Source organism: Notechis scutatus, chromosome 6 (genome assembly GCF_049901735.1).
Source record: "Notechis scutatus isolate UNSWTSFEM ecotype Mainland chromosome 6, rNotScu1.2, whole genome shotgun sequence".
Lineage (NCBI taxonomy): Eukaryota > Metazoa > Chordata > Lepidosauria > Squamata > Elapidae > Notechis > Notechis scutatus.
Window position 1 is genome coordinate 53,533,415 of NC_142014.1, and position 13,187 is coordinate 53,546,601.

The 13,187-nt window shown below is 39.5% G+C and overlaps 1 protein-coding gene across 3 annotated transcripts; it reads left to right on the forward strand.

The window, feature by feature from the left end:
• On the forward strand, nucleotides 1-11,890 carry SLC16A8 (solute carrier family 16 member 8). 3 transcript variants are annotated; one of them, XM_026692823.2, is made up of 5 exons: nucleotides 1-859; nucleotides 5,048-5,298; nucleotides 7,111-7,254; nucleotides 8,607-9,473; nucleotides 11,493-11,890. In XM_026692823.2, exons 2-5 carry the CDS (start codon nucleotides 5,070-5,072, stop codon nucleotides 11,870-11,872), a joined length of 1,620 nt encoding a protein of 539 aa, XP_026548608.2. In that variant the 5' UTR covers nucleotides 1-859; nucleotides 5,048-5,069; the 3' UTR covers nucleotides 11,873-11,890. The 3 variants fall into 3 exon arrangements, with proteins under 3 accessions (XP_026548608.2, XP_087824451.1, XP_087824450.1); XM_087968324.1 differs by lacking the exon at nucleotides 1-859 and adding an exon at nucleotides 2,257-3,138; XM_087968325.1 differs by lacking the exon at nucleotides 5,048-5,298.
• Nucleotides 11,891-13,187: the final 1,297 nt, after the last annotated feature.

Sequence of the window (13,187 nt, forward strand, 5' to 3'; positions counted from 1 at the left end):
GGTAGAATCATTACTTTACTTATCTTGGCTTTAGCCTTTAGTTAAATAGGGAAAATCAGATAAAATGTTTGGAATTACTATTTTATTTATCTGTCTTCTATTTGCGGGAGTGGGGGAGGAAGGAAATTAATCCAAGTGTTAAAATGGTGTGGAAGTGGAGTTGTGCCTTGGAGTGCTTATCTGATGCTTCCTATAACCTGCCTTTATTACTCTGGATTTATAGCTTGTTGTTTCCTCTCAGGACTATACTACTTTACTGTATCATATTAGCAGCACTAGTGCATCTTCATTATATTTTATTAATTTATCCTAACCAATTCCCTTCCTCAAATATTGCAGGAAATCTTCTAGAGCAGAAATCCTTAATGAGTCCTTGCACCTTCTCCTGTTTCCTCTTTTTGGGGAAAAACAGAATTCCTCAGAGGATTCTGGCCCGATTTTAAATCTTTTCGTTCCCGTTGGCTGGGAAATCCTCTTAAAAATAATGAAGTAGTTTCTTTCTGCTAAAAGCAACTTCTGCTTCTTTAGCATTTTCACAACATAAGCAGTTTCCTACCCACATCCATGCACTCTGAACAGCTTGGTCCTTGAACTCCAGGGCAATCTTGGAGGAGGCAGGTTAGAAGCCATTTAGATGATTACTACTTTTGGCCATTGAAACTTTAAAATACCAGCTTGAAGAAAAAGTTTTGCTGGCTAGAAAACTGTAAACAGAAGGCTTCTTCCAAGAGTTATATTGTCATGGTCTGAGCCGGTTAAAGAAATATCCCTTCCTCCCCACCTCAAACTATACCTGGCCAAAAGAGAGGATTCTTGAAGGTGTTGGGCTCCTTGGAAAGGAAAGCCACAGAGTATCCAGGTCTGTATATTTATGTTGGCAAAATTGCATTATTTCAATATAAGATGAATGTACTTATCTGTTGTCGTTAAAATTTTGATTTAAAAAAAAATTGATTATGTGTCATCAAGTTGGTGTCAAGCTTTGAATCTAGTTGTTGTTGCCATATTAAACTTAGAAAAAAATAATTTAAATACAGCTCCCTGCAAATTATTTTTACATATTGCTGCTATATGACTTCAAATGCAGAGCCCTCTAATTCTCTTGGAAGTAAGAATGAAGAACTCTCTTAGCTTGTGGATTCTGGTGTACAGAAATGTGTACATATACCATTTATTGGTCTGAGAATAAATTCTCTAACTCTTGAATCCATTCATTTTAGACCATTTAGCCTTCTCTATCTATCTATCTATCTATCTATCTATCTATCTATCTATCTATCTATCTATCTATCTATCTATCTATCTATCATCTATCTATCTATCTATCTATCTATCTATCTATCTATCATCTATCTATCTATCTATCTATCTATCTATCATCTATCTATCTATCTATCGATCTATCAATCATGTATCTATCTATCATGTATCTATCTATCATCATTCTATCTATCTATCATCTATCTGTCTGTCTGTCTATCTATCTATCTATCTATCTATCTATTTGTGTATATATATATATATACTGTGTATACACACACGCACACACAAATACATACATACATACATACATACATACATACATACATACATACATACATACATATATGCCAGCAGCAAAGAGAAGGCATGCAAACTTCATGCATACTCTAAAACTATAGCTATGTGCCCATCAATTAATCCTGTTCTTCTGAATTAATTAATGTCACTAATCTAAGAATCTTCTTCATCTACTTATTCAGGGATAATCATTTTTTCTGATATTTGTCTTTAGTTTGTTTTATACAGTAACAGGTTTAACAGTGAAAAAAAACTCTCTGTGTGCTGATATTTAAAGTTATTGAAATATACAACTTGCAAACTGAAAAAGAAGCAGGTGTCTGTGTTTGTGTATACTTGTTTGGAAAGATGATATAGGGAAGGAACATATCTCTACCTATTCCCAGACAGTAAATATTGAAAAAGATTATTGAGAAATAGATGGACAAATGGGTTTGTATAATGAGATCTGGTTTTTGGAGAATGCATGGCTAACAATCAAGTTACATTCCTGCATATAGAGCAATCACCCATGGTCTTATTTATACAGTACTCCTTGACTTAATGACCATTCATTTAATGACTATTCAAAGTTACAATGGCACTGAAAAAATTACTTATGATCATTTTTCATATTTATGACCATTGCAGCACCCCCATGATCATGTGATCAAAATTTTGATGCTTTGCAATGGGTTCATGTTTATGACCATTGCAATGTCTGGAGTCATGTGATCAGCTTTTGGGACCTTCGGACAAGCAAAATCAATGGGGAAGTCAGATTCACTTAACAACTGTGCTACTAAATTAATAATTGAGTGATTCACTTAACAACTGTGGCAAGACTGATTGTAAAATGGGGCAAAACTTATTTAACAAATGTTTCACTTAGCAACATAAATTTGGGGCTGAATTGTGGTTCAGGGATTACCTGTAGTTGATTGCAAAGTTAGTATGAGTCAGCAGTATAATGATGCATTTCTGGTTTAATTGGTTTAATTGTTTTAGATTTGTTTTTAACTGTTTGCTTAATGTGTATTCACCCAGAGTCAAGCCTGTGATATCAGTGGTTATATAAATTTGATAAACAAACTATCAAGATGAATAGAAATCCATTGCAGGCATCCACAACAGAAGGCAAACAAACAAACGAACAAACAAACCCAGAGGTTAATTGCTGCTGCATCTGCTGCATTTATTCTCCAGATACTGTCCTGTTTAAAAAAGACTATGCTCTGATAGCGTTTTGTCTTCAGGCTCAGCTCCATAAGTATTGGAGCAACTTAATACTTCAAAGTGGCTGGGAATCAAGTTTGAAGATCTGAACATCAAACATGAAAAGAAAAGAAAAAACCCCAAGGACTGTTTAAAATAGCTATTAGCTGAGCCAGGAACATTTCTCAAGACCAATTTCCATGAGAGACAGGCTATCACTGTGAAGTTTCTATCTTTACCATGGGTAGCATTACTAATTTGATTTTTATGTGTATTTTTTCAGTCTGTTGGTCTTTATTTAGACAAGAAAAAATAAAAAACACAATAAAAAAAGAGAGAAAATAACCAAGCAGGCAAAACAACAGCCAACAGCAAAACTATCAGGTAACTGTTCTATGGATAACCCTCGACTTATGACCACAATTGAGTCCAAAATTTATGTTGCTAAGCAAGACAATTAAGTGAATTTTGCCCCATTTTACAACCTTTTTGTCATTGTTGTTAAGTGAATCACTGCAATTGTTAAGTTAGTAACATGGCTATTAAGTGAATCTGGCTTCCCCATTGACTTTGCTTGTCAGAAAATCACAAAAGGTGATGACATGACTCAGGGACACTGCAACCATCATAAATACATGCCAGTTGCCAAGTGTCCAAATTTTGATCATGTGACCATGGGGATGTTGCAACCATCATGAGTGTAAAAAACAGAAGCCACTTTTTTTCAGTACCATTGTACAGTAACTTTGAACAATCACTAATCAAATAGTTGTTAAGTGAAGGACTACCTGTAGAATAATATTGATAGTGGCCAGCAAGGTTTGTGATGATAACTTAACTAGATACAGAGGGTTAATTTTCCCAGTGGTTTCCTTATTTCTAAGATATGGAATACATTGACCATGTCAGTTAATTTAAAAGACTGGTGAGTAATCTGTGGATCTCTTCTAAGTCAACTGATCAGCAGAAAACAAGCAGTCAAGTTCAGTTGACCAAGTGGATTGTTCAGATGGAAAAAACACCCTAAGCTAAAATCACTCTTAAGCCTCTCTACTTGGCGCTGGAAGGCTGACACAAAGTCAACATTCTGCGAGTCATACAGTCCACTGAACCCCTCATTAGTCTTCATGCCTAAGTAGAGACAGGTAATCTGAAGAAAAGATTCTGAAACCTCCAAGAGGTTTGTTTTGGGCAATGACACACATATAAAGCCCCTCAGCTGGAGTATTTTGGAATTTCATATTGATAACCAGAGCATGAACAATAAAAGGATTAAGGTTAATATATTTGCCTTCAAGCCCATTGACTGGGCCTGCTGTTACATTGGTGATAGTGGCAGAGAAAGCTTCGAGGTTGCTCTCTTCCATTTACATGATATTTTACAGGTAAGGTCCTTTTTTTTAAAGAATAGAATAGAACAGAGCAGGAAGTGACCTTGGAGATCTTCTAGTCCACCCCTGGCTGAAGCAGGAAAACCTATACTATCTCGGACAAGTGGCTGTCCAGTCTCTTCTTAAAAACCTTCAGTGATGAAGCACCCACAACTTCCGATGGCAAGCTGTTCCACTGGTTAATTGTTCTGTTAAGAAGTTTCTCCTTAATTCCAGGTTGCTTCTCTCTTTGATTAGTTTCCAACCATTGTTTCTTGTCCTGCCCTCTGGTGCTTTGGAGGATAATTTGACCCCCTCTTCTTTGTGGCAGCTTCTCAAATCCTGGAATACTGCTATCATCTCACCCCTAATTCTTCTTTTCTTTAGACTAGCCAAACCCAAAACCTGCAGCCACATCCACAACTTGTATTTGCACATGCTACGGCATGGAAGGATAAGGCCAGAAAACTTGTTTGGCAGCTATCATTAGCTCAGTGGGTTCTTGTCATCCATAATGATGAAGATTAGCCAGATTGAACTAGTAGTTTGGAAGAACCAATATATTTTCAAAGATGAGTGTGAATTTTACCGAGGAATTTGTAAAGGCTGATTCATTTTATTCCCAATATTTGGTTTTTTAAAAAAGCACAATTTAAAAATGAAAATGTTTTGTTTATCCTCTGCTTTTTAAAACAACAACTATGTTATCAGTTAATAATACTAATATGATGCAACCTCTCTGGTGAGCACCAGGTTGGAAAATACCCTTCTAAATTTAAGGGGCAAGAAAATGATATACATGGACAAAAAAAAAAAAGGAGGATGCCCACAGCAACAGATGGACTGTTGGCCGTCTCTGCCTTCTGCCCCTGTGACCATTCTTGTTCTGTCTTTGCTACAATCTGTGCTCCACCTGCTTTCAGGCTCCTTCTGCTCGTTTGGGCCATGGGCAGAGACGACGTGGAACAAGGCCAACTGCCTGAGAAAACAAAGCCTCCTGATGGTGGCTGGGGCTGGATCATCTTACTGGGCTGCTTCGTCATCACTGGCTTTTCTTACGGGTTTCCCAAGGCAGTGAGCATTTATTTCAAGGACCTGATGCATGATTTCCATGTGGGATACAGTGACACAGCTTGGATCTCATCCATCATGCTGGCCATGCTGTATGGAACGGGTAAGAATTCTGCATGGAAAAATCCCATTGGGGGTAAATGCACTTGGGGTTAGGCCTCCTTGAATTTGGACTGCAAAATGGACATTGCCAACAAATTTGGAACACATGGGTATGTTTAGGAGGGCACTGACATTTTGAGTCAGCCTTATCTACATTTCCTGGTAATACATGGAAAAATCCCAAAGGGGATAAAGTGGAGGTAAAGCCACTTAAGGTTAGGGTTAGGCCTCCATGAATTCGGAAAGCAAAATATCCCCATATCTTTAGAGCAAAACTGCATACAGCCACATTAATGTCAAAGATATAGCTATTTATTGAGAATGGCTATGCAAAACTCAGCCCTTTCCATCTGTCTTCCATTCCAATTCACAGGCCATTGCTATCACTACCTTAAGCTTGGCAGAGACCTATGGTATTCATTGAGCTTTTTAAAAGTCTTCAATCCCAATATTGATTTATTTTTTTGTGGGGGGGGGGGGAGATGGAAATATTCAGAAAGAAAACCCCTACACCCACCAACATGCAAATACATATTTTTTAAAAAAGTTGAAAAGTTCAACTCTATTCATTCTCTATGGCGCGTGCAGTGCACACACAAGTACACACACATAGTGAACCCCACAAGCTAAAAATAGCTTCCCTACCCATGCCTCTTAGATGTCTCATGTTATGTTCTTAATAATTACCCTGCAGGGCTTCCTTGCAATTTTGAAAAGTTGAGCAGAGAAAGCCTTATTTCAGGCCAAACATTAAAGCTGGAGCCTTTATCTTCCTTGCTTGCAAGCTTTACCTAATTAAAAAAAATTATTTATGAACGCTACAATCAAAGCTATAGCAAAACCATATTGTCCTTTCCCTAGAGTCCTACACAGATTTCTGTATAAGTAGAAAAAAAAAAAGAAAGGGAAGACTATGTCAGCAAAATAGAGTGGGGAAAAAAAAGTGTGACATAAGAGTTTAGGTGGCTGTACCCATTGCTACACACAACACAGCTCCCAACAATTTTTCCTGTTTGAATGCAGTCCATGACAACCAAAATTAACACTCTTTATTACACTTTAAATATACCCAATAAGATGGATAAGATACCATCTAACTCTCCAGGAAGCTCTGCAATAAATTAGACAATTTTGCAGTTCTCCAAAAAGTCTTACTTTTTAATATTTTAGCATAAGGAGCCTCTGTGGTGCAGTGGTTAGAGTGTAGTACTGCAAGCTACTTCTGCAGCTGGCTGCCTATAATTTGGCAGTTCAAATCCCACCAGGTTCAAGGTTGACTCAGCCTTCCATCCTTCCAAGGTGGGTAAAATGAGGACCGGAATTGTTGGGGGCAATATGCTGACTCTGTAAACCGCTTAGAGAGGGATGTAAAGCACTATAAAGCAGTATATAAGTCTAGGTACTATTGCTATAACTACATTTTAAAGCTTCCAGTTTTTCACTCTTCCTGAACAGACTGACCTGCAATAATAATGCCAGTCTGCAATGCCCAGGCAGCTGGGACTTAGAATCCATCTAGCAACACCTGACTGGGGAAAACTCTTACCTTCAATCATTGCTAATCATGAAAGCAAAAATCTGTATGTGTTCCACAGTTATGTCACTCCCCCTCGCTCCTGACACTATATACGCAAAGCTTAAATTTCTCAATCTCCACCAAAAACATCTAATGGCAAAGGTACATTCACTACTCAACAAATCCAAGCCAGCTTAAGATCTTCTGCTGTTTGGCATGAGGCAATTGCTGAGGTTTTGCATTATTTTCATATTATCCTGGTCTTGCCCCTTTTTTGATGTCTTGGGTGCCCTGCAGGACCTCTGAGCAGCATTATGGTGAACCAGTTTGGATGTCGGCCTGTGATGCTTGTTGGGGGGCTCCTTGCTTCCTCTGGAATGATCCTGGCCTCCTTCACCACCAACATAATTGAACTGTATTTGTCTGCTGGAGTGCTGACAGGTGAGCGTTTGTAACATGGAAAGAAGCCCCGTTGTGCAAGTCTACTTCAGAAAATGATAGATTAACATGATATTGTTGAAATATTGTCAGGATGATGTATGCCATCAACCAGCATAGCTGGCTGGAGAATTGTGGGAGTTGAAGTCCACAAGTCTTAAAGTTGCCAAGTCTGGAGACCCCTGCTTTAATATTTACACTTCAGATTCGATGTTTGAGAGAAGCTCATATATGCTCCTATTTATTGTAAAGATTAGCCAGATTGAACTTGTAGTCTGGACAACCAATATATTTTCAAAGATGAGTATGAATTTTACTGCCCAAGGAAGACATTTGTAAAGGCTGATTCATTTTATTCCCAATATTTGATTTTTAAAAAAGCAAAATTTAAAAACGAAAATGTGGCTTTAAATAAGTGTGGAAAGCAGTCATGGGGCCTTACGGTTCCCTAGGTATTTCCAGTTCTCAGTTCTCAGAAGACTCAGTATGATCAGTGAAAAATGATTCTGAGAATTGGAATTCATCAACATACACTGGGCTATGCAGATAGTCCTTGACTTCACTTAGTGACTGTTCAAAGTTACAACAGCACTGAAAAAAGTGACTGATGACCGTTTTCACATGTACAACTACGGCAGCATCCCCATGGTTACATGTTCAAAATTCAGATGCTTGGCAACTGATTCATAATTCTGATAACTGCCATGCCCTGAGGTCACATGATCCTCTTTTGTAACCTTCTGACAAGGAAAGTCATTGGGAAAGCCAGATTCATTTACCAACCATATTACTAACTTAACAACTGCAGTGATTCACTTAATGGTGGCCAGAAAGGTCATGAAATGGTGCAAAATTTACTTAACAAATGTCTCATTTAGCAACAAAAATTTGGGGCTCAATTATGGTCATAAGTCAAGGACTACCTGTAGTTTTTTTATTCCTTGTGTTAAAAGACAACTTGCAGTCATCTTTTCTCATCATCTTCTTTTAATGGCCCCATAATCCCTTGCGGGGGGTGGAGTCTGGGCAACTGAATGGAGCTGAGTGTTTACTGGCCGGATGTTCTTCCTGTCACCAATGTGGAGCTTTGTTCAGCAGATATATTTTCATTGTGCCCAGAGAATGTCTGCCTCTACCTACGATCGAACTCACAGCCTCTTGATTGTGAGGTGAGAACTTCACTTCTAGATCACCGCATGATACAGGACAACTTGCACTGATTAAGTTAAATTAAATAGCATATTTTTGGGGTGGGGGGGAACCTTTCCTTCAAATACAGTGAGTTTGAGACCTTTCCATCGGCTGAGAGCTGATGCCTTTCCATCAATTGTTCCTCTTGCAATCTTTTTTTCCAGGCTTAGGAATGGCTCTGAATTTCCAGCCTTCCTTGATTATGTTAGGATCGTACTTCGACAAGCGCAGGCCACTGGCCAATGGGCTAGCTGCAGCTGGGAGCCCGGTCTTCCTCTCAGCACTTTCTCCACTGGGTCAAGTCCTCCTGGAAAAGTTTGGCTGGCGAGGGGGCTTCCTCATCATGGGGGGGCTCCTTCTGAACTGCTGCACATGTGGGGCGCTCATGAGACCCTTGGCAGTCGGCATGAAGAAGACGAGGGAGAAAGTCACGGACACTTATGAAACTAAAGAGATGCTGCCAATGGGAGGGAGAGCGGACGAGGCGGGTGGCACCTTGGACAATGTTAAGAAACCCAAGAAACTCAAGAAGAAAAAGGACAAGAAAACTAAAAGCTTATTAAATTTTTCGATCTTCAAAATCCGGGGTTTTATCATTTACACCATCGCCAAGTTCATCATGGTTCTGGGCCTCTTTGTGCCCACAATTCTGTTAGTCAACTATGCCAAAGACACAGGAATACCTGACAAAGAGGCAGCCTTTCTTTTGTCCATCATTGGCTTCATAGATATTTTCGCCCGTCCGTCCTGTGGGATGCTTGCTGGGATGAAGAGGGTACGACCCCATGTAACCTACTTATTCAGTTTTGCAATGCTCTTCAATGGCCTGACGGATATCTTTAGTGCCAGGGCCAACACCTACACCTCCCTTGTCATCTTCTGCATTTTCTTTGGTGTTTCCTATGGCATGGTGGGAGCTCTGCAGTTTGAAGTCCTCATGACTATTGTTGGGTCACAGAAATTCTCCAGCGCAATTGGGCTTAACTTACTCATTGAGGCTGTTGCTGTTCTCATTGGACCACCTTCCGCAGGTAAGTTTAACCACCTTTCTTGTGTAGAGCTTCCTTTGAGGTAGGGCAGGGATGGGATTCGAAATTTTTAACAACCGGTTCTGTGGGCGTGGCTTAGGTGGTCAGCGTGGCCTGGTGGTCATGTGACTGCGTGGACATGGCTTGGTGGTCATGTTATTGGCTGGGTGTGGCCAACTCAATATCACTCACATCCATCTCCTCGCCTGGCCTCTCATGACTGTGGGGATGCTGCAACAGTCATAAGTGTGAAAAATGGTCATAAGTCACTTTTTTCAGTGCCATTGTAACTTTGAATGGTCACTCCACACAAGCAAAGTACTAGCAAAGGAGGGGGGAAAAACTCCAGAGAAGTTCCTGAGACAGGAAGTCTAGTCCTGCCAAGAATGTAATAAGGGTTAATGGAGAAGCAGTTTCTGTAATCAACACCAGAATGTTTCCTTCCTGCCCTCCTTACAGGATTAGGCCAGTAATTTCTTCTAACAACCGGTTCTCGGAACTGCTTAGAATGTTAACAACTGCTTCTAGCGAATAGGTGCAAACTGGTAGAATCCCATCCTTGAGGTAGGGCATATCCAGGTGTAATCCTATTTATTTATTTTGTTTCTCTCATTTATATAGCAATAGCACTTTGACTTATATACTGCTTTACAGGGCTTTACAGCCCTCTCTAAGTGGTTTACAGAGTTAGCATATTGCCCCAACAATCAGTGCCCTCATTTTACCGACCTTGGAAGGATGGAAGGCTGAGTCAACCTTGAGCCTGGTGAGAATTGAACTGCCAAATTACAGACAGATAGCAGAAGTAACCTGCAGTACTGCACTCTAACCACTATGCCACCACGGCTCTTATATAGCCACTCATTTCACAATAAAGGTGACTCACAATAAAAGCAGCCATATAATTCAAGTTTAAAAACTACCATTAAAAACATCAGCAATGTTATCATTAACTAGATAGGGGAGAGAATTGATGTTAAAAAATAATGCAGTCATCTCATCTGTAGCATACCTCTTCTGCCAGGCCTAATGCGATGGGCAGATGTCATTGGGTGGAGGTGGGTCAAAGCCCAAACCTTGAATTGGACCTGAAAACAAATTGGCAACCAATGCAGTTTGCAGAGCAAAGGTATGGCACTCTAGGGATACACATAACTCTTCCACAGTGCTCTATTTTGCATCAGCTGATGCTTGCCGAGGGCAGCCCCAGGTAAAATGCATTATAGAGGTCCATTCAGGAGGTGACCAGGGCATGAGTGACTGAGCTTCCTGGGCCAGGAACAGGCACAATAGGCCCACAATACAAAGCTGTGCAAAAGCTCTCTCAGTCACAACAGCCACCTGCTCTTTGACTTACTGTACTTTATCGTGTTCTGTCTCTATGGTTATAATAAATGAGTGGTGTGGAATGTGTGTGGAATGTCCATGCAACTCTCATTAGTTATTGATCAGGTTAATGTTCAAAGATACCTGAGGTCAACAGCATTTTGAAAGCCCCATACAGGGTCTAGTGGGAGTGCCAGCTTGGCCTAGTGTTTAAGGCACCAGGCAAGAAAATGGAAGCTGTGAGTTCAAGTTCTGTCTTAGCCACAAAAGCTAGCTGGGTTATTTTGGACCAGTCATTCTCTTTCAGTCCAATCCGCCTCACAGAGTTGTTGTAGAGAAAACAGGAGGAAGGTGTGTTGGATATGTTCACTGCCTTGAATTATTTGTAAAAATAATCAAGGCAGGATACAAATAAACAAATAAATCTCCATGTTACAGAAATACTGATTTTATCTCTTCCATAGTGATTCCAGTGGAGCCTTGTCAGTAATTCTGTGAATGAAAAGGGGGATGTATGAAAATGTATTTATATGCATGTTTGGAATTCATACTAATGCAGGCCTGATTGAAGTTCTACATTTACAAAACCTGCAAACTTACAAGCTGCAAATTTAAGCACTTTATATGACATCCATATGAAACTGTTGGAACAGATTACAAGGCAGCTTTATGCTATGCTTTGTTTCAAAATCGCAGGGCAACTGGTGGATGCACTCAAGAAATATGAAATTATATTCTATCTGGCTGGCTCGGAGGTCGTCTTGTCTGCGGTCTTCCTGGCTGTTGCTTCGTACTGCTGTCTGAATGTGAAAAAAGAAACTACCCCTCAGCTAGAGAATCCTTCTATAGTTAGAAGTAACAGTGAAACGGAAGAAACAGAAGCAGATTTACCGGAAGCGAAGGAAAACCTCGACAATGACCAGTCTCTGGCTCACAGCACTGACAGTATTGGAAGTGACAGGGGGAATCATACTGCAATATACAACAATGGTGGACAGCCCAAAGGGGAGAACATAGCTTTGGTTCCAGATGGTTGCAGTATTGATCAGGTAGGGAAAAGAGTTTTAGCCACATAAGAGAACCAAAAACAAAAAGATCCAAAGACTCAGTGACATCAGCACATCAGATCTGATTTACACAAGAGGAGGATATGGAAAGCATAAATTCTTGAATGGTATGAGGGCAGGGACAAAAGCTTTTTAAAAAAAATACAGTCAGAATGGTACTATAAACAAACTTATGGAATCCAAACCATATTATACCTCTCCCATGAATAAAGAATTGTATCATTCTCTTCAATATTATATAGGTTTGCACTCATGCATATACTATATCAGCACTTACATTATCTTACACCTACATTAGTCTTAGTGATCAGTTGGCTGCTAATTCAATATAACTTCTTTATCCATCTACCTCTACAGTCCTGGTGTTCAGCAAAACTAAACCTTGTGATTATTCTAGCTTGAACATGTGTTTATTTATAATATCAAAAATGTAAAACAGAAGAATTCTTGTAGCTAGGATTCATGAAGGAATAACATTGCAAACTGGCAAGCAGGCATTTTAAAAGTGTGGCCAAATATCATATCGTGACTGATAGTAAGTAGATGACTGCATTTCTGTTGGTCAAAACTAGAAGCTTTTATCCCTTCTAAATTAGTATTAGACGACAGATGTGTTGGCCAGATTCTGTAAATTTCAGAATAAGCCTGTTTGATATACATGACAGGAAATTAGAAACAATTTTAGCTTTGCCTTAAATAGGAGCTAGCATAATGGTGCTATGGAAATTAGAATTTTTGTATGCCAGTTGCAAATATATCAGATAATTTATGCTATGACTCAAGCCATAAACTGCAAGTGAGTATCCTTTGTGGTTACAATTTGCTACTAGAAACTAAGAAACTATCTTCATCATAGAGCCACAGAGGCGCAGTGGTTAGAGTGCAGTACTGCAGACTAATTCTGCTGGCTGCCCGCTGCCTGCAGTTCAGCAGTTCTAATCTTACCAGGCTCAAGATTGACTCAGCCTTCCATCCTTCTGAGGTGGGTAAAAGGAGGAGCCAGATTGTTGGGGACAATAGGCTGATTCTGTAAACAGCTTAGAGAGGGCTGTAAAAGCACCGTTAAGCAGTATATAAGTCTAAGTGCTATTGCTTTCTAGATCCTCATTGACAATATGATACAGAACTTGCGGGCACACAAATTTAAAACCAAAGTAAATACTCATATTTATTGTTCACAAGAGATCATAGAATTTGTATGCCTAATATATTTTCAGAATTGTAAAACTATCAGCATGTGACCAATATGTGACTAAAAGTAAAAACATGCCATAAATATTTAGTCTGATAGCACCTTTTCCAATTTCATTTCATTTCATATCAT